Source organism: Heteronotia binoei, chromosome 21, assembly GCF_032191835.1.
Source record: "Heteronotia binoei isolate CCM8104 ecotype False Entrance Well chromosome 21, APGP_CSIRO_Hbin_v1, whole genome shotgun sequence".
Lineage (NCBI taxonomy): Eukaryota > Metazoa > Chordata > Lepidosauria > Squamata > Gekkonidae > Heteronotia > Heteronotia binoei.
The window spans coordinates 11,113,165-11,132,284 of record NC_083243.1 but is presented as its reverse complement, the minus strand read 5'-3'; the positions used below and the strand labels follow the sequence as shown (position 1 = coordinate 11,132,284).

At 49.7% G+C, this 19,120-nt stretch overlaps 1 protein-coding gene across 1 annotated transcript in view; it reads left to right on the top strand.

Annotated features, from left to right (window-relative positions):
* Window positions 1–17,549, top strand: part of WDHD1 (WD repeat and HMG-box DNA binding protein 1) — a 118,539-nt gene extending 100,990 nt beyond the window's left edge. Inside the window, exon 25 of the mRNA XM_060261842.1 lies at window positions 16,356–17,549. Coding sequence (XP_060117825.1) covers window positions 16,356–16,559 — 204 coding nt within the window. The 3' untranslated portion in view covers window positions 16,560–17,549. The remainder of the gene's footprint in view (window positions 1–16,355) is intronic.
* The last annotated feature ends 1,571 nt before the right edge of the window (window positions 17,550–19,120 follow it).

The window sequence follows — 19,120 nt, the reverse complement described above, 5'->3', positions numbered from 1 at the left end:
TCCCCCGCGCAGTGCAGAAATTCAACCACACCCAAGCCCGGTAAGTCAAATCGAATTTGTTTGTTAAATTTCGTTAAATGGGCTGATTTAGTAGATGGGTAGATATATTGTGAAACTTTCTGAGCCTGTAGGTGCCTTTGGAATTCTGAGACAGTGTGGTGGGTGCAACTGCAACATGGCTGCCACAGGAGGTGGAACCAACCACAAAATGGCTGCCACCGGAGGTGGAGCCAACCGCAAAATGGCAGGGAGTGTTACGAATAACTCCAGTAGTAACCCTTGAACATTTAAGTCAGAAGCTCTGTTTCGCAGGATGCCTTTAAAATCTGCACGGCCAATGAGAAGCCTTGCTGATCAAAACTCTCACCTGACCCTGCCCACGTTCTAAAAATATTTGGTGAGTGTCAAGAAAGGTGTTAGAAGGCACCTTGCTGGGGACCCCTTTATCACGAACTTCTCCCTACTGCCTCAGAGTTCCCGTTTCTGTGCTGTACAAATTCTCGACTCTGGACAAATTTGTTTAATGTGTAGTTGCCCTGTTGCCTTCCTTTAAAATCTTGACACGTCATCAGTGCACAGCTTCCTTCTCATAATGGATGGGGTCTTCAACTTTTTGCAGATGTTACCCACTTTATAAGTCTGTTTGTGAAAGGCAAGAAGTGGTTAGGAAAGGGTTTGCAAAGGGCTGTTGTTCCACTGCAACATCTGGTGTCTAGGTGTTACTCGAACCAGAGATGTTTCACCCATGCTGTGATTCAGCTGCACCATGCATGATCCAGCAGGACAGTCAGAACAATAGCATGGAGTACACGCCTGGTCACATTGATCCATCCAGGGTCCCTACCATGTTTGGTGTAGTGGTTAAGTGTGCGGACTCTTATCTGGGAGAACCGGGTTTTGATTCCCCACTCCTCCACTTGCACCTGTTGGAATGGCCTTGGGTCAGCCATAGTGGTTAAGTGTGCGGACTCTTACCTGGGAGAACCGGGTTTGATTCCCCACTCCTCCACTTGCACCTGTTGGAATGGCCTTGGGTCAGCCATAGTGGTTAAGTGTGCAGACTCTTATCTGGGAGAACCGGGTTTGATTCCCCACTCCTCCACTTGCACCTGTTGGAATGGCCTTGGGTCAGCCATAGTGGTTAAGTGTGCGGACTCTTATCTGGATGAACCGGGTTTGATTCCCCACTCCTCCACTTGCAGCTGCTGGAATGGCCTTGGGTCAGCCATAGCTCTTGAAGGGGGACCCCTGAATAATTAATGAATACCCCTATAATAATGAATAAAAGCATATTTCTGTCTTTAAAATTAAGATGTCTGATGCAACCCTTCGTTAGAGGCCACACAGCCCCAAGTGGGTGTGAATTCAAGGTTGTAAATTAGATTAGAGACAGTGACCTCATTGAGGCCTCTGGATGTGTATTAGATAACAAAGGGGCCTCAGAGAAGCTTCTTGCTGAAGCTGATAATTCATGGAGACAGGAGGTATGGAAAAGTACTAGAAAGAGTTACAGGGAGGTGGAGAATGTTGAGATAAGCCTGCGCCTGTATGAATAAAAACTGGCTGTATGGGGAATGATTTTAATTTAGTCATTTCGTGGGCTTATGGCCAGCTAAGTTCTGCTTTGGTACCAAAGTAAATTTTGTTTCATACCAGCAATAGAAGATATTGGATTTATATCCCGCCCTCCACTCCGAAGAGTCTCAGAGCGGCTCACAATCTCCTTTCCCTTCCTCCTACCTTCCAATACCAGCAATGTGTGCGGACCTCGTTATTTCTCTGCTTCACTCTCGCAGGCGTTGTTCTTGAAAGGGCAGCTTCTGTCAGAACTCTCTCAGCCCCACCTACCTCACAGGGTGTCTGCTGTGGGGGGAGAAGATATAGGAGATTGTAAGCCTCTCTGAGTCTCTGATTCAGGGAGAAGGGCGGGGTATAAACCTGCAGTCTTCTTCTTCATGTGCTATGTCGATAACCACTGGTATGAATTCCAAAAACTGTGAGTGCCAAAACCTGTCCGATAACTTCTGATAACAACATGCTGACTCACAAATGGGCAGTGCCCCAAATGAAAGAATTCCCAGAGTCCTCTGCTGATCAGGCTTGCGCTCATTCAAACGCTGAATCAGCAGCAACTGACAGCGATGCTTAGTACCCATCATCCCACAGCAAAAAACTTTCCTTCCGAACCAGACAAATGTTTTAAGCACTTTATTTATTTGTCTGGTTTGGAAGGAAAGTTTTTTTCCTAACAGATGGAGATAATAGCGCTAGTCGTTAAAATTCTTGATGTTTTAAGCGCTTTATTTAGCAAGAATTTTAACGACTAGCGCTATTAACTCCATCTTGGAACCACATAGGCCTGCCAATCCCCAGGTCCCAGCGTGGGTTCTTCCGCTTTCCCAAGCTCCTTCTCACCCAGAGGACCATGTGCCTTTCCACCTCCGGAGGCTTCAGTCTCCGATTGAAAGGCTTCCTCTTGGGATGGGGTGTCTGTGTTGCTGTGAAGAAGTTGGTAGCAACTCGTGAGTAGAGAGGCCAATCCCTCGCTTCAGAGTCGCCAGAAAGGGGGGGGGAAGGAAATGTTTGCTGGGCACTTCATTATGTGGAGATCGATTCTCATAGGGTATAATGGGGAATTGATCTGGAGGTATCAGGGGCTCTGGGGCGGCTATCTTTTGAGGTAGAGGCACCAAATGTTCAGTATAGCATCTAGTGCCTCTCCCCAAAATATCCCCCAAGTTTCAAAACAATTTGACCAGGGGGTCCAATTCTATGAGCCCCACAAGAAGGTGCCCCTATCCTTCATTATTTCCTATGGAAGGAAGGCATTTAAAAAGGTGTGCTGTCCCTTTAAATGTGATGGCCAGAACTCCCTTGGAGTTCAGTTATGCTTGTCACAGCCTTGTTCCTGGCTCTGCCGCAATGTCTCCTGGCTCCACCCCCAAAGTCTCCTGGCTCCACCCACAAAGTCCCCAGATATTTCTTGAATTGGACTTGGCAACCCTAGAACCACAATTTATATCTTAATTTATATTGTCATATATATATTTTTTTAATAATGCTTTATTGTAATAATTTTATTGTAATAATTCAACATTGTTGTTTTACTGTTTTCCTTGTTGTTAGCCACCCTGAGCCCAACTGAGGAGGGCAGGGTGTAAATGCAAATAATAAATAAATAACCCCTTCACAGTCAGCTAGAGGATTAACCTAGATTTTCTCAGCAGCCTTAAGGGCTAAAATTGTTCTTTAAAAGAACAAAACCGGGATATTCAAAATGGCTGCCGGTGTGTCATGCTTAGCCCACGCATGACAGCCATAGAAGGAGGTGAGGATGAACGCAGTCTTGTGCCTAGTTTTCTATTGTGCAGCTTCCTGGTACCTTTTTTTTTTTCAAAACGTACGCACATGTTTTCTAAACGTTTTTTTCTAAAGGTATTTTTCTCTTCTCCCCTCTCCCCTTTTTGTCTTTTTTTTGGGGGGGTAGCAAAAGCTGTAATCGTATCCAGCAGTCAAGGACGAGTCAATCCGTTCAAGGTGACGATTTTTCTGATTTAATTAAACTCTGGTTTTTATTCTCAGCCCCTCAGGCATAATGTTACATCTTCTGCACTTAGGGTTGCCAATCCCCAGGTGGGGGCAGGGGATACCCCGGTTTGGAGGCCCTCCCCCCACTTCAGGGTCATCAGAAAGCGAGGGGGAGGGGAGGGGAGGGGAGGGAAATGCCTGTTGGGAACTCTGAAGCTGAAGTTCCGTATGGAGACTTGTTCCCATAGAAAATAATGGAGAATTGATCCGTGAGTATCTGGGGCTCTGGGGGGGGCTGCTTTTTGGGGGTAGAGGCACCAAATTTTCAGCATAGCATCTAGTGCCTCTCCCCAAAATATCCCCCAAGTTTCAAAACGATTGGACCAAGGGGTCCAATTCTGTGAGCCCCAAAAGAAGGTGCCCTTATCCTTCATTATTTCCTATGGAAGGAAGGCATTGAAAAGGTATGTGATCCCTTTAAATGTGATGGCCAGAACTCCCTTTGGAGTTCAATTATGCTTGTCACACCCTTGCTCCTGGCTCCGCCCCATGTCTCCTGGCTCCACCCCCAAAGTCCCCAGATATTTCTTGAATTGGACTTGGCAATCCTATCTGCACTGGTGAGAAAGATGATGTCTGTACCTTTGAAAGTATCTTCACAAGGCTGGTGGATTTCTGTTCCAAGTGTGGTGGCTTCCATGGGGATAGATCAAGACTGGGGGTGGGGGGAGGTGTCATGATCCTGGGCCTCGTGAGGCCTGCAGGCCCCAGAGAAGCCTGCCTAGGAGTTGTAAAAGAGCCTACATTTCCCAGGATCCCATCTGTCCCTCTGATTGGGTGGCAAGGGTTTTGGAGGGAAACTGGCCCAGAGATGGGTGGAGCCTGGGAAGAGAACATAAAAGGGCCAAGCCCAGGCAGGATGTGTGCTTTTCCTAGGAGGCAGAGGTGAGGAAGAGTTGCTGCAAGGAAGAGACCCTTGCCCTTAGACGAAGGGTGAGGAGGCTTAGGTCTGACTGAGGCAGTCTAGGGACATTAAGTTCAGACGCATTAGGAACGTTTGTTTATTTTCCCTTCACCCCTTTTACTGTTTAATGCACCTTGTTTGTTATATTGCACCGACTGCTCTTTTAAATAAGGAGAGCCAGTTTGGTGTAGTGGTTAAGTGTGCGGACTCTTATCTGGGAGAACCGGGTTTGATTCCCCACTCCTCTGCTTGCACCTGCTGGCATGGCCTTGGGTCAGCCATAGCTCTGGCAGAGGTTGTCCTTGAAAGGGCAGCTCCTGTGAGAGCCCTCTCCAGCCCCACCCACCTCACAGGGTGTCTGTTGTGAGGGAGGGAGATAAAGGAGATTGTGAGCCGCTCTGAGACTCTTCGGAGTGGAGGGCGGGATATAAATCCAATATCTTCTTCTTAAATAAATCTTTTTTCCCCCCTCTGTTGTTCACTCTGCCTGGTCCTCACGCCCATTATTTGGCCTAAGCTACAGGAGGCTTGGGAGGGGATTCTGGGCCTTCTCAAGGGGAACCCTTAACCCAGAGGGGTGGCAGCAATCGGTAATACCCCCCTGAGTTGTGACAGGGGCTCACTGTGCTTGTCTGCAGCAGTAGAAAAGAGCAAGACCGGTTCCCCGCTAGCCTTGTGCTCTTCTCGCGCTCCTCTTCCCTGCGGGGTTTCCGTCGGATTTCACACTACCTGACCCGGGGCTGCAACCGGCTTCGCCTTTTTTGCGCAGCAAACAGAAACCGGTTTTCAGAGGATCTTTGTTTGCTGCGCGAAAGAGGCGAAGCTGGTTGCAGCCCCGGAGCAGATAGTGTGAAATCTGACAGAAGCTCCGAAGAGGAGATTGAGAGCGGCGTAAGGCTAGCGGGGAATCGGTCCAAGAGTCCAGTAGCACCTTGAAGACTGACAAATTTCGTGGCAGAGTAAGAGCTTTCGGGAGTCACTGCTCGCTTCTTCAGAGAGAGAGTAGCGATGCTCAAAAGCCATTAGGAAGGGAATTGAAAACAAATCAGCCAGTATCATAATGCCCCTGTATAAATCGATGGCGCGGTCTCATTTGGAGTACTGTGTGCAGTTCTGGTTGCCGCAGCTCAAAAAGGATATTATAGCATTGGAGAAAGTCCAGAAAAGGGCAACTAGAATGATTAAAGGGCTGGAACACTTTCCCTATGAAGAAAGGTTGAAACGCTTGGGACTCTTTAGCTTGGAGAAACGTCGACTGCGGGGTGACATGATAGAGGTTTACAAGATAATGCATGGGATGGAGAAAGTAGAGAAAGAAGCCCTTTTCTCCCTTTCTCACAATACAAGAACTCGTGGGCATTCGATGAAATTGCTGAGCAGACAGGTTAAAACGGATAAAAGGAAGTACTTCTTCACCCAAAGGATGATTAACATGTGGAATTCACTGCCACAGGAGGTGGTGGCGGCCACAAGCATGGCCACCTTCAAGAGGGGTTTAGATAAAAATATGGAACACAGGTCCATCAGTGGCTATTAGCCACAGTGTGTGTGTATATATAAAAAAATTTGCCACTGTGTGACACAGAGTGTTGGACTGGATGGGACATTGGCCTGCTCCAACATGGCTTCTCTTATGCTCTTATGTGACACAGAGTGTCGGACTGGATGGGACATTGGCCTGCTCCAACATGGCTTCTCTTATGCTCTTATGTGACACAGAGTGTCGGACTGGATGGGACATTGGCCTGCTCCAACATGGCTTCTCTTATGCTCTTATGTGACACAGAGTGTCGGACTGGATGGGACATTGGCCTGCTCCAACATGGCTTCTCTTATGCTCTTATGTGACACAGAGTGTCGGACTGGATGGGACATTGGCCTGCTCCAACATGGCTTCTCTTATGCTCTTATGTGACACAGAGTGTCGGACTGGAGGGGCCATTGGCCTGATCCAACATGGCTTCTCTTATGTTCTTATGTGACACAGAGTGTTGGACTGGATGGGTCACTGGCCTGATCCAACATGCCTTCTCTTATGTTCTTATGTGACACAGAGTGTTGGACTGGAAGAGCCATTGGCCTGATCCAACATGGCTTCTCTTATGTGACTCAGAGTGTTGGACTGGATGGGCCATTGGCCTGATCCAACATGGCTTTTCTTATGTGTGAAACAGAGTGTTGGACGGGATGGGCCATTGGCCTGACCCAACATGGCTTCTCTTATGTTCTTATGTGTGACACAGAGTGTTGGACGGGATGGGCCATTGGCCTGACCCAACATGGCTTCTCTTATGTTAAATTAAACCTCTGAGAAACTAATGCCTTCATGTAAAACCCAGAGCTAACATTACAACAGGCTCTTGTTTATGGCACTTCACACCTAATGACATAGACATCAATCTGCTGTTCTGACTTATATTGCCCCCTTGTTGATGCAGCCCAGTTAACATAAGAGTAGCCATGTTGGATCAGGCCAATGGCCCATCCAGTCCAACACTCTGTGTCACGTAAGAACATAAGAGAAGCCATGTTGGATCAGGCCAATGGTCCATCCAGTCCAACACTCTGTGTCACATAAGAACATAAGAGAAGCCATGTTGGGTCAGGCCAATGGCCCATCCCGTCCAACACTCTGTGTCACACATAAGAACATAAGAGAAGCCATGTTGGGTCAGGCCAATGGCCCATCCCGTCCAACACTCTGTGTCACACATAAGAACATAAGAGAAGCCATGTTGGGTCAGGCCAATGGCCCATCCAGTCCAACACTCTGTGCCACATAAGAACATAAGAGAAGCCATGTTGGGTCAGGCCAATGGCCCATCCAGTCCAACACTCTGTGTCACATAAGAACATAAGAGAAGCCATGTTGGGTCAGGCCAATGGCCCATCCAGTCCAACACTCTGTGCCACATAAGAACATAAGAGAAGCCATGTTGGAGCAGGCCAATGGCCCATCCAGTCCAACACTCTGTGCCACATAAGAACATGAGAGAAGCCATGTTGGAGCAGGCCAATGGCCCATCCAGTCCAACACTCTGTGCCACATAAGAACATAAGAGAAGCCATGTTGGAGCAGGCCAATGGCCCATCCAGTCCAACACTCTGTGCCACATAAGAACATAAGAGAAGCCATGTTGGAGCAGGCCAATGGCCCATCCAGTCCAACACTCTGTGTCACACATAAGAACATGAGAGAAGCCATGTTGGGTCAGGCCAATGGCCCATCCACTCCAACACTCTGTGTCACACAGTGGCCAAAATAGACTAATGTGGCTACCAGCCTTGATCTGAGTTTTAAAGGAAATACAATGGAAACACTGAAAGGAAAAGCAAGTTCTCAGCTCAAAACCTTCCCAAACTTTTGCCGCTCCAGGTGTCCAGCAGCCAAAAGGATCCCATCGCTCACTCGACGAACATCTTAGACAACATGAGCAAACTGCCGAAGAAAAATCCCACGTCGGTCAGACGGACGGTTCCTAGCAAGGAAAAGGGACCAGTGATAAAACCGCTGGTTCCCAAGCCCAAGTCGAGACAGGTAATCAGCTCCACTGTCATTACTTGTTCACAGTCTGTTTTTCTCCCCAGCGGGCACCCAAAGTGTTGTGTCCCCTTGTTCTCCTTTTCCCCACTCTATTCTCTCAACAGCAACTTTGTTAGAGGTTGTGGCAGGCTCCAGATGTTGCGTATTGATTGTTTTGACTGCTGGTTTGTTATGCCTGACCTTCATTGCCCTCCAGGAACCTGATGCCTCCCTTCCAATTGGCTGTTCTTTTAGAACCAGCCAATCGGGACGTGAGGCGTTTCTCTCGGGAAATGCAAATGAAGGATCCTGGAGAGGCCAATCGGGTGGATTGCTGTCCAAATAAGGGGGTGTGGTTAACTCAGGCCAAAGGGATAAAAGGAGCGGTGTTGCCTGATTGTGTTCCGTTCTCCTGTTGTTCAATAAACGTTCTTGCATACCTCAAGCTGACTGAACTCACTACATAATACCAGGTCAGCCAGTAAACTTCCATGGCAGAGCAGGGATTTGAACCCGGTTATCCCAAGGAAGAGCAAGGACGTCAGCCTAGCAACCAAACGCAGATTAGTCTGTGTTATTGTACTCCCCATAGCAACCTAAGACTCCAAAAGTTGGACCATGAAAAAGCAAGACAGGACGGAAATTGACTCGTTTGAACTGTGGTGCTGGAGAACCCGAAACAGAACAAGAAACTGTGAGTGGGGCACAATCAAAAATTACTCCACAGACTACTTCTACAACCAATGAATATAGTCAGAATAAATATATTTGATACAAGTCATATTAAGCAAAAAGAATACAGTCCCGCACAATCTTAAATAAAAAAACTAATTAGAAGAAGATATTGGATTAATATCCCGCCCTCCACTCCGAAGAGTCTCAGAGCGGATCACAATCTCCTTTTTCTTCCTCCCCCACAACAGACACCCTGTGAGGTGGGTGGAGCTGAGAGGGCTCTCACAGCAGCTGCCCTTTCAAGGACAACTCTGCCAGAGCTATGGCTAACCCAAGGCCATGCTAGCAGATGCAAGTGAAGGAGTGGGGAATCAAACCCGGTTCTCCCAGATAAGAGTCCACACACTTAACCACTACACCAAACTGGCTCTCCTTAGACAGTAAACATTACTATTACAAACACACTCCCTAAAAATCTGTGCACAAGGAAACCACCAGAGTCCACAATTGTCCAATTGTTAATGACTCTGAATCAGCACATTTTTGGACAAGTGTGGACTCTGGTGGTTTCTTTACGTACAGCTCTTTAGGGAGTGCCTGGCTGGCTTGGGAGTCAAGTAAAACCAATAGATTTTATGTCTTTTCTGTTCTTTGTGCACCATTTAAACGTGTGTGTTATGTGCAGCTGAGTCACTTTCTACTTACGATGACCACATAAGTGAATCACCTTCAAAACTATTTCCAGATACACTCTGCCTCTATAGAGACATGTTTAATGCTGTTGATGGGTCCTCCCCAAAGAGCTAGCGTAGACCGATTTCGCACTCACTGTACGCCATTTCTGCAAGGCAAAGAGAAACCGCTAAAAACCAGTTTCTCTTTGCCGCACAAAAATGGCGACGCAAGCTGAAGCCCTGGGGCAGATGGTGGGAAATCGGAAGGACGCCGCTCTGAAAAGAGGAACGTCAGAGCGGCGTAAGGTGAGTGCAAAATCAGTCACAGTGTTCTACTGTGTGTATAGCACGTTGACAGTGAATTCTTGGAATATCCACACAGGCTGCAGCAGCTGCGTTTTTCCAACCCCGAAGCTCTGAGAAGAAAACCACAGAAGAGAAAGCAGAAAAAACTGAAGCTGTGCCAACTGAGACCCAAGCTCCAACTGAGGATGGTGAAAATAGAAGGTAGCCAAATACCTTCTCCTAATAACATTAGGAAGAACTTCATGACAGAGCAGTTCCTCGGTGGAACAGGCTTCCTCGGGAGGTGGTGGGCTCTCCTTCCTTGGAGGTCTTTAAGCAGAGGCTAGATGGCCCTCTGACAGCAATGAAGATCCTGTGAATTTAGGGGGAGATATTTGTGAGTTTAGAGCGCTTCCACAGTGGAACAGGCTTCCTCGGGAGGTGGTGGGCTCTCCTTCCTTGGAGGTCTTTAAGCAGAGGCTAGATGGCCGCCTGACAGCAATGAAGATCCTGTGAATTTAGGGGGAGATATTTGTGAGTTTAGAGCGCTTCCACAGTGGAACAGGCTTCCTCGGGAGGTGGTGGGCTCTCCTTCCTTGGAGGTCTTTAAGCAGAGGCTGGATGGCTGTCTAACAGCAATGAAGATCCTGTGAATTTAGGGGAAGGTGTTTGTGAGTTTAGACCAGTTCCTCAGTGGAACAGGCTTCCTCAGGAGGTGGTGGGCTCTCCTTCCTTGGAGGTTTTCCAACAGAGGCTAGATGGCCATCTGACAGCAGTGAAGATCCTGTGAATTTAGGGGGAGGTGTTTGTGAGTTTAGAGTGGTTCCTCAGTGGAACAGGCTTCCTCCTCAGGAGGTGGTGGGCTCTCCTTCCTTGGAGATTTTTCAGCAGAGGCTGGAGAGCCATCTGATAGCAATGTGGATCCTGTGAATTTAGGGGGAGGTGTTTGTGAGTTTAGAGCGGTTCCTCAGTGGAACAGGCTTCCTCCTCAGGAGGTGGTGGGCTCTCCTTCCTTGGAGGTTTTTCAACAGAGGCTAGATGGCCATCTCACAGCAATGAGGATCCTGTGAATTTAGGGGGAGGTGTTTGTGAGTTTAGAGCGGTTCCCCAGTGGAACAGGCTTCCTCCTCAGGAGGTGGTGGGCTCTCCTTCCTTGGAGGTTTTTCAACAGAGGCTAGATGGCCATCTCACAGCAATGAGGATCCTGTGAATTTAGGGGGAGGTGTTTGTGAGTTTAGAGTGGTTCCTCAGTGGAACAGGCTTCCTCGGGAGGTGGTGGGCTCTCCTTCCTTGGAGGTCTTTAAGCAGAAGCTAGATGGCCATCTGACAGCAATGCTGATCCTGTGAATTTAGGGGGAGGTGTTTGTGAGTTTAGAGCGGTTCCCCAGTGGAACAGGCTTCCTCGGGAGGTGGTGGACTCTCCTTCCTTGGAGGTTTTTGAACAGAGGCTAGAGGGCCATCTGACAGCAATGAAGATCCTGTGAATTTAGGGGGAGGTGTTTGTGAATTTAGAGCGGTTCCTCAGTGGAACAGGCTTCCTCGGGAGGTGGTGGGCTCTCCTTCCTTGGAGGTTTTTAAATAGAGGCTAGAGGGTCATCTGACAGCAATGAAGATCCTGTGAATTTAGGGGGAGGTGTTTGTGAATTTAGAGCGGTTCCTCAGTGGAACAGGCTTCCTCGGGAGGTGGGGGCTCTCCTTCCTTGGAGGTTTTTAAATAGAGGCTAGAGGGTCATCTGACAGCAATGAAGATCCTGTGAATTTAGGGGGAGGTGTTTGTGAATTTAGAGCGGTTCCTCAGTGGAACAGGCTTCCTCGGGAGGTGGTGGGCTCTCCTTCCTTGGAGGTTTTTAAATAGAGGCTAGAGGGCCATCTGACAGCGATGAAGATCCTGTGAATTTAGGGGGAGGTGTTTGTGAATTTAGAGCGGTTCCTCAGTGGAACAGGCTTCCTCGGGAGGTGGTGGGCTCTCCTTCCTTGGAGGTTTTTAAATAGAGGCTAGAGGGTCATCTGACAGCAATGAAGATCCTGTGAATTTAGGGGGAGGTGTTTGTGAATTTAGAGCGGTTCCTCAGTGGAACAGGCTTCCTCGGGAGGTGGGGGCTCTCCTTCCTTGGAGGTTTTTAAATAGGGGCTAGAGGGTCATCTGACAGCAATGAAGATCCTGTGAATTTAGGGGGAGGTGTTTGTGAATTTAGAGCGGTTCCTCAGTGGAACAGGCTTCCTCGGGAGGTGGTGGGCTCTCCTTCCTTGGAGGTTTTTAAATAGAGGCTAGAGGGCCATCTGACAGCGATGAAGATCCTGTGAATTTAGGGGGAGGTGTTTGTGAATTTAGAGCGGTTCCTCAGTGGAACAGGCTTCCTCGGGAGGTGGTGGGCTCTCCTTCCTTGGAGGTTTTTAAATAGGGGCTAGAGGGTCATCTGACAGCAATGAAGATCCTGTGAATTTAGGGGGAGGTGTTTGTGAATTTAGAGCGGTTCCTCAGTGGAACAGGCTTCCTCGGGAGGTGGTGGGCTCTCCTTCCTTGGAGGTTTTTAAATAGAGGCTAGAGGGCCATCTGACAGCGATGAAGATCCTGTGAATTTAGGGGGAGGTGTTTGTGAATTTAGAGCGGTTCCTCAGTGGAACAGGCTTCCTCGGAGGTGGTGGGCTCTCCTTCCTTGGAGGTTTTTAAATAGAGGCTAGAGGGTCATCTGACAGCAATGAAGATCCTTTGAATTTAGGGGGAGGTGTTTGTGAGTTTCCTGCATTGTGCGGGTTGTTGGACTACATGACCCTGGGGGTCCCTTCCAACTCTATGATTCTCCTGTTCTTTCCGCCGCAGCAACTTAACTTACAGTCCTAACAATAGTTTCCTGTGATAGAACAGTAAGATTTGAGTCCAGTAGCACCTTAAAGACCAACAAGGTTTCTATGGTATACACTTCCAGAGTTTAAAGTTCATCTGGTAAAAATGAGTGCCCAGCTTGCTGGGGGTAAAGCGTAGACGACTGGGGAAGGCAATGGCAAACCACCCCGTAAAAAAGTCTGCCATGAAAACACCATGATGTGATGTCGCCCCATGAATTGGTAACAACTCGGTGCTTGCACAGGGGACTCCTTTTACCTTTTAAGAAAGCTACTGGGCTCAAGTATTGCTTCTGCTTGGGTGACCAACACAACTGGAGAAAGTAGAGAAAGAAGTACTTTCCTCCCTTTCTCACAATACAAGAACTCGTGGGCATTCGATGAAATTGCTGAGCAGACAGGTTAAAACGGATAAAACGAAGTACTTCTTCACCCAAAGGGTGATTAACATATGGAATTCACTGCCACAGGAGGTGGCGGCGGCTACAAGCATAGCCAGCTTCAAGAGGGGATTGGATAAAAATATGGAGCAGAGGTCCATCAGTGGCTATTAGCCACTGTGTGTGTGTGTGTGTGTGTGTGTATTTGGCCGCTGTGTGACACAGAATGTTGGACTGAATGGGCCATTGGCCTGATCTAACATGGCTTCTCTTATGTTCTTATCCACCTGAAACTTTCCTAGAAGTAAACTGCATTCCATGAAATGGGACTTCTGAGTTATCACGCTTAGGGTTGTTCCCTGAGGCATCAAGAGGTGAACACAAAAACATTTTTAGAAGAAATGCAGATGCTTCGCTTCAAAATGTCTCCCTGTATCGTAGAATCTTTGCATTCTTCTTAGGCCAAAGACCGGATTCCAGATGTGGCTGGAGGAGAACAGAAGCCTCATTTTGGCAGATAATCCTAATTTTGAAGAAAGCGAGATCATACGAGAAGGCATGGGTCGATTCAGAACGCTGTCTCCCGAAGAAAGGATGGTAAGTTGGTTAGGATGGGCAGTAGGTTCAGGACAGAAAAACAGAAACACTACTTTGGACAGAGAGGGGTTAGATTGTGCAGTTTGCTGCCAGAGGATGTAGTGATGGTCATGGGAATAGACAGTTTTAAAAGGGTTTTAGATGGAGTCTTGGAGGAGAAGTCTTATCAATGGCTACTAGCCATGGTGACTGAGGGGAGCCTCCCCATTCAGAGGCACTCATCCTCTGAAACTCAGAGCCAGGAGGAAACCTCAGGGGAAGGCCTCGGCCTCTCTGCCCTGTTGTTGGCCCTCTAGAGGAACTGGTTGGCCACTGTGTGAGACAGTCTAGATGAACCAGTAGTCTGATCCGGCAGACTCTTGTGATGTTCTTATGAAGGCCTCGGCCTCTCTGCCCTGTTGTTGGCCCTCTAGAGGAACTGGTTGGCCACTGTGTGAGACAGTCTAGATGAACCAGTAGTCTGATCCAGCAGGACTCTTGTGATGTTCTTATGGAGACCTCAGCCTCTAGGCCCTGTTGTTGACCACTGTGTGAGGCAGGATGCTGGACTAGATGGATGCAGGGTTCTTCTTACAGAATGCCATCTTGTTAGCAGGGTTTCGTCTTTCGGTCGTTGTTCATACTTGGAAAATACCAATGTTTCGGTTGCCCCTGCGCTCCGTGCTTTCCTTGGTCCATACCAGCATTTTGACATACGGAAACCCTGCTGGGCAAAAGCCCCACCTGGCCCTGCCCCACTTTCTAAAAATACATGCTGGACACCAGGGAAGGCCTCACTGGACCTCTTGGAACACCCAGACACTACCTTGAGGATCCTTGCTGTTAGCCGCCCTGAGCCCAACTGGGGGAGGGCGGGGTATAAATGTAGCAAAGGACAAGAGAGCCCCGTGAGGCGGAGTGGCAAAGCTGCAGTCGGAGCCCTCTGCTCACGACCTGAGTTCGATCCCAGCGGAAGTTGGTTCAGGTAGCCGGCTCCAGGTTGACTCAGCCTTCCATCCTTCCGAGGTCGGTAAAATGAGTCCCCAGCTTGCTGGGGGGGGGGGGAGTGTAGATGACTGGGGAAGGCAATGGCAAACCACCCTGTAAAAAGTCTGCCGTGGAAACGTTGTGAAAGCAACGTCACCCCAGAGTCGGAAATGACTGGTGCTTGGACAGGGGACTGCCCTTACCTTTACCTTTACCAAAGGACAACCAAGAAGATCAAGGGATTAGAGTTCCTTCCCTGTTAGGCAAGGCTAAGGAGTTTGGGTTCTTCCTGGAGCATCTGGTTGGTCACCAGGGCTGGATGGATTCTTGGTCTTATAGCTCAGTGGAGTTTATCTTACTCCTCCCACTTTGACTGCCAAGAAACACAGAAAGCCAAAACCGATGGTCCCTTGGGTGGATCCTTCGTCAGCTTCTTCAATGTACAGCCTCTCCCTCTACAACAGCGGTGGCCAAACTGTGGCTTGGGAGCCATATGTGACCCTTGCACACATATTCTGTGGCTCTTGAAGCCCACACCGCCCAACTGGCCAGCTTGGAGAAAGCATTGGTCTCTTCTCTAAGCCAAGCCAGCCAGCAGCTTGGAGAATGCATTTAAAGTTAAAGTTGCTTTCTTTCTAACTCTCCCTCCCATCCTTCCTTCCTTCCCTCCTTCCTTCCTTCCCTCCCTCTCTCACTCCCTCCCTCCCATCCTTCCATCCCCCCTTCCCTCCCTCCCTCCCTCTCTCACTCCCTCCTTCCCTCCCTCCCTTCCCTCCTTTTTTCCTTCCCCCCTTCCCTCCCTCTCTCACTCCCTCCTTCCAGTTTGGTGTAGTGGTTAAGTGTGCGGACTCTCATCTGGGAGAACCGGGTTTGATTCCCCACTCCCCCACTCCTCCACTTGCACCTGCTAGCATGGCCTTGGGTCAGCCATAGCTCTGGCAGAGGTTGTCCTTGAAAGGGCAGCTGCTGTGAGAGCCCTCTCCAGCCCCACCCACCTCACAGGGTGTCTGTTGTGGGGGAGGAAGGTAAAGGAGATTGTGAGCCGCTCTGAGACTCTTCGGAGTGGAGGGCGGGATATAAATCCAATATCTTCTATCTTCTTCTTCTTCTTCTTCCTCCCTTCCCTCCTTCTTTCCTTCCCTCCCTCTCTCACTCCCTCCCTCCCATCCTTCCATCCCCCCTTCCCTCCCTCCATCCCTCTCTCACTCCCTCCCTCCCATCCTTCCTTCCCTCCCTTACCTCCTTCTTTCCTTCCCTCCCTCTCTCACTCTCTCCTTCCTCCCTTCCCTCCTTCTTTCTTTCCTTCCTTCCTTCCCCCCTTCCCTCCCTCTCTCACTCCCTCCTTCCTTCCTTCCCTCCCTTCCTTCCCTCCTTTCCTTCTCTCCTTCCCTCCTTTCCTTCCCTCCCTCTCTCTCACTCACTCACTCCCTCCTTCCTTCCTTCCCTCCCTTCCTTCCCTCCTTTCCTTCTCTCCTTCCCTCCTTTCCTTCCCTCCCTCTCTCTCACTCACTCACTCCCTCCTTCCTTCCTTCCCTCCCTCCATTCCTTCCCGCCTTCCTTCCCTCCCTCCTTCCCTTCTCTCCTTCCTTCCTTCCCCCCTTTCCTCCCTCTCTCACTCCCTCCTTCCTTCCCTCCCTCCCTCCCTTCCTTCCTTCCTTCCTTCCTTCCTTCCTTCCTTCCTTCCTTCCTTCCTTCCTTCCTTCCTTCCTTCCTTCCTTCCTTCCTTCCTTCCTTCCTTCCTTCCTTCCTTCCTTCCTTCCTTCCTTCCAACATCTGACATTCCATGTCTTGCAGCTCTCAAACATCTGACGTTTATTCTATGTGGCTCTTTCGTTAAGCAAGTTTGGCTACCTTTGCTCTGCACTGACAATGAGGGTTCACTGTTAGCGATGGTGTTTCCCCCCCTCCGTTCCCTTCAGGCTTGGACTGAGAGAGCCAAAGGAAGAGAATCTGGCGATTCAGGCGAAAGGAAAAAGAGGAAGCACCCGGAAGGTGTTAACAGCGATGGCCAAGAAAGCCCGGAACAAGAATCGAAAGAGAACAACAACTCGGCCAAAAAACCGAAACCCGCTGGCCAGGTGGGGTGCCTGAAGCTTTCAGCCTTTGTCTTCAAGCAGACCTAACCGGACTGTTGTCGTCTGAAAGGGCTCCTGTCGTGTGAACAGGCCAGCCAGCAGGTAACCATGAGGGAGGGGTGATTTTGTGCCAAGCGTCCCAGCAAAGAAGCTCTTTCTGGAAAGAGCACTACATATTTAGATGGCCGTAGATGACTCTGTATCTGTCTTGAGTTAGTTGTACATTCAGTTTGCCGTTGGGTTGTTGTTGTTTTAGAAGGGTTACCACTTCGTGCTGTGCCACTCGGGGAGTTCAGCCGCAACAGGTCTGTATCTATGAGTCAAAGACCCAAACGTCACTCTGCTGGGAGTTTTCCAGTAGCTCAACCCTCTTTGGATGCTCCATGACAGTGATGCAAAGGAGGCAGGATTAAGGAAGAAAGGGGACCGTGGCTTTGACTGACAGGCCTGTGCCAGGGGGCGTAAAAATGCTCTTCTGACCCTCGAGCTGCACTTTGCGCCGTGGGAACCGAAGCGGTCCCTTTCCAGAGGCGCTTCTTGCGTTGCTTCTAAAGGCAGAGTCCCTGTTTGTTGGAGTTTGTAGTTTCCCTCCCCCCCCCCCCCTTGTCCTTCTGCGTGTGCCGATCAGTGAGCGGAGTGAGCAATCGAGAAGGATTCGTTCAGCTCTGCGCCTGGTTTGTGCCACCTAACCCCGGCCCTATACAGGAGAAGAATATGGCAGGGGCGGCCAAGGGTAGCTCTCCAGATGTGTGTTTGTTTTTTTTTGCCTACCACTCCCATCAGTCCCAGCCAGCATGGCCAATGGCTGGGGCTGATGGGAGTTGTAGGCCAAAAAACATCTGGAGAGCTACCGTTGGCCACCCCTGGAATATGGGAAAGAAGCCGTCTCCCGCGGTACAGGGCGGTGTCATGAGACATGTCTGTGTGCTGTGTCCTGGGCTACAGCTGATTGAACAGCTTTCCTTCCTCAATCTTGGAATGTTTGTATTTTTATATTTGCCTTGTAACTAAATAAACAAGTTTTTTTGTTTGTTTTCTTGGCCCCCGGGGTGCTCTGTTCTCATCTTCAGAACCGACAGTATTTCAGAGCAATCTCACCCCACTGACAAAACTTGAGGCTATCATAGTTGGTCACATTATGAGAAGACCAGAGTCACTGGGAAAGACAATAGAATCCATAGAGTCGAGAGGGGGCAAAGAGGTCACGGGTTCCAACCCATCTGCTCAGTGCAGGATCAGCCTAGCGCAGGGGTGGCCGAGCTGCAGCTTGGGAGCCACATGTGGCTTTTTCACACATATTGTGCGGCTCTTGAAGCCCCCACCTCCCTGTCGACCAGCTTGGAGAAGGCTTCGCCAAGCCAGCCAGCAGAGCATTATTTAAAGTTGCTTTCTTTCCACCTCTCCCCCCTCCTCACCATCTATTTTCCTTCCTACCTTCCCTCCCTTCCTTCTTTCCCTCCCTTCTTTCCTCCCTCTCTTCCCTCCTCCCTCCCTCCCCTTCCTTCCTTTCTCCCTCCGTCCCCTTCCCTCCTCCATCCCCCCTTCCCTTCCTCCCTCCCCCCCTTTCCTCCCCCCTCCCCACCATCTATTTTCCTTCCCTCCCTTCCTTCCTTTCTCCCTCCATCCCCTTCCCTCCTCCATCCCCCCTTCCCTTCCTCCCTCCCTCCCCCCCCTTTCCTCCCCCTCCCCACCATCTATTTTCCCTCCCTCCCTTCTTTCCCTCCCTTCCTCCCTCCCTCTCTTCCCTTCGTTCCTCCCTCCCTCTCTCCCTTCCTTCTTCCTCCCTCCCTCCCCTCCCCCCTCCCTCCCCTTCCCTTACTCCCTGTCTCCCTCCCTCACTTCTCTCCCTCCCTCCTCCCCTTCACTCCTCCCTCCACAAAACGTTGTGAGATGCCAAGACTTCTAGGATAAAGGCAGCCGCTTCAAACTGAGCGTTCTTCACAGATGAAGAAGATATTGGATTTATATCCTGCCCTTCACTCCGAAGAGTCTCAGAGCGGCTCACAATCTCCTTTCCCTTCCTCCACCACAACAGACACCCTGTGAGGTGGGTGGGGCTGGAGAGGGCTCCCCAGCAGCTGCCCTTCCAAGGACAGAGTCTCAGAGCAGCCTACACTCTCCTTTCCCTTCCTCCCCCAGAACAGACACCTTGTGAGGTGGGTGGGGCTGAGAGATCTCTCCCAGAAGCTGCTCTTCCAAGGACAACCTATGCCAGAGCTATGGCTGACCCAAGGCCATTCCAGCAGGTGCAAGTGGAGGAGTGAAGAATCAAACCCGTTTCCCCCAGATAAGAGTTCGTCCACTTCACCACTACACCAAACTGGCTGTCAGATGCAAAGCGAGTGGGTGGAGGAAGGCTGAGATTGGCTCTTTGCACTTCCTTCCTTCCCTGTCTTGCAGCTTTCAGACACCTGATGGTTATTCTATCTGATCCAACATGGCTTCTCTTATGTTCTTATGTGACACAGAGTGTTGGATTGAATGGGCCATTGGCCTGATCCAACATGGCTTCTCTTATGTTACATTATGTACATGGCTCTTACATTATGCAAGTTTGGCCACCCTGGCCTAGAGCATCCCTGAAGAGCTGCTGTTGGGTGAGCAATTTC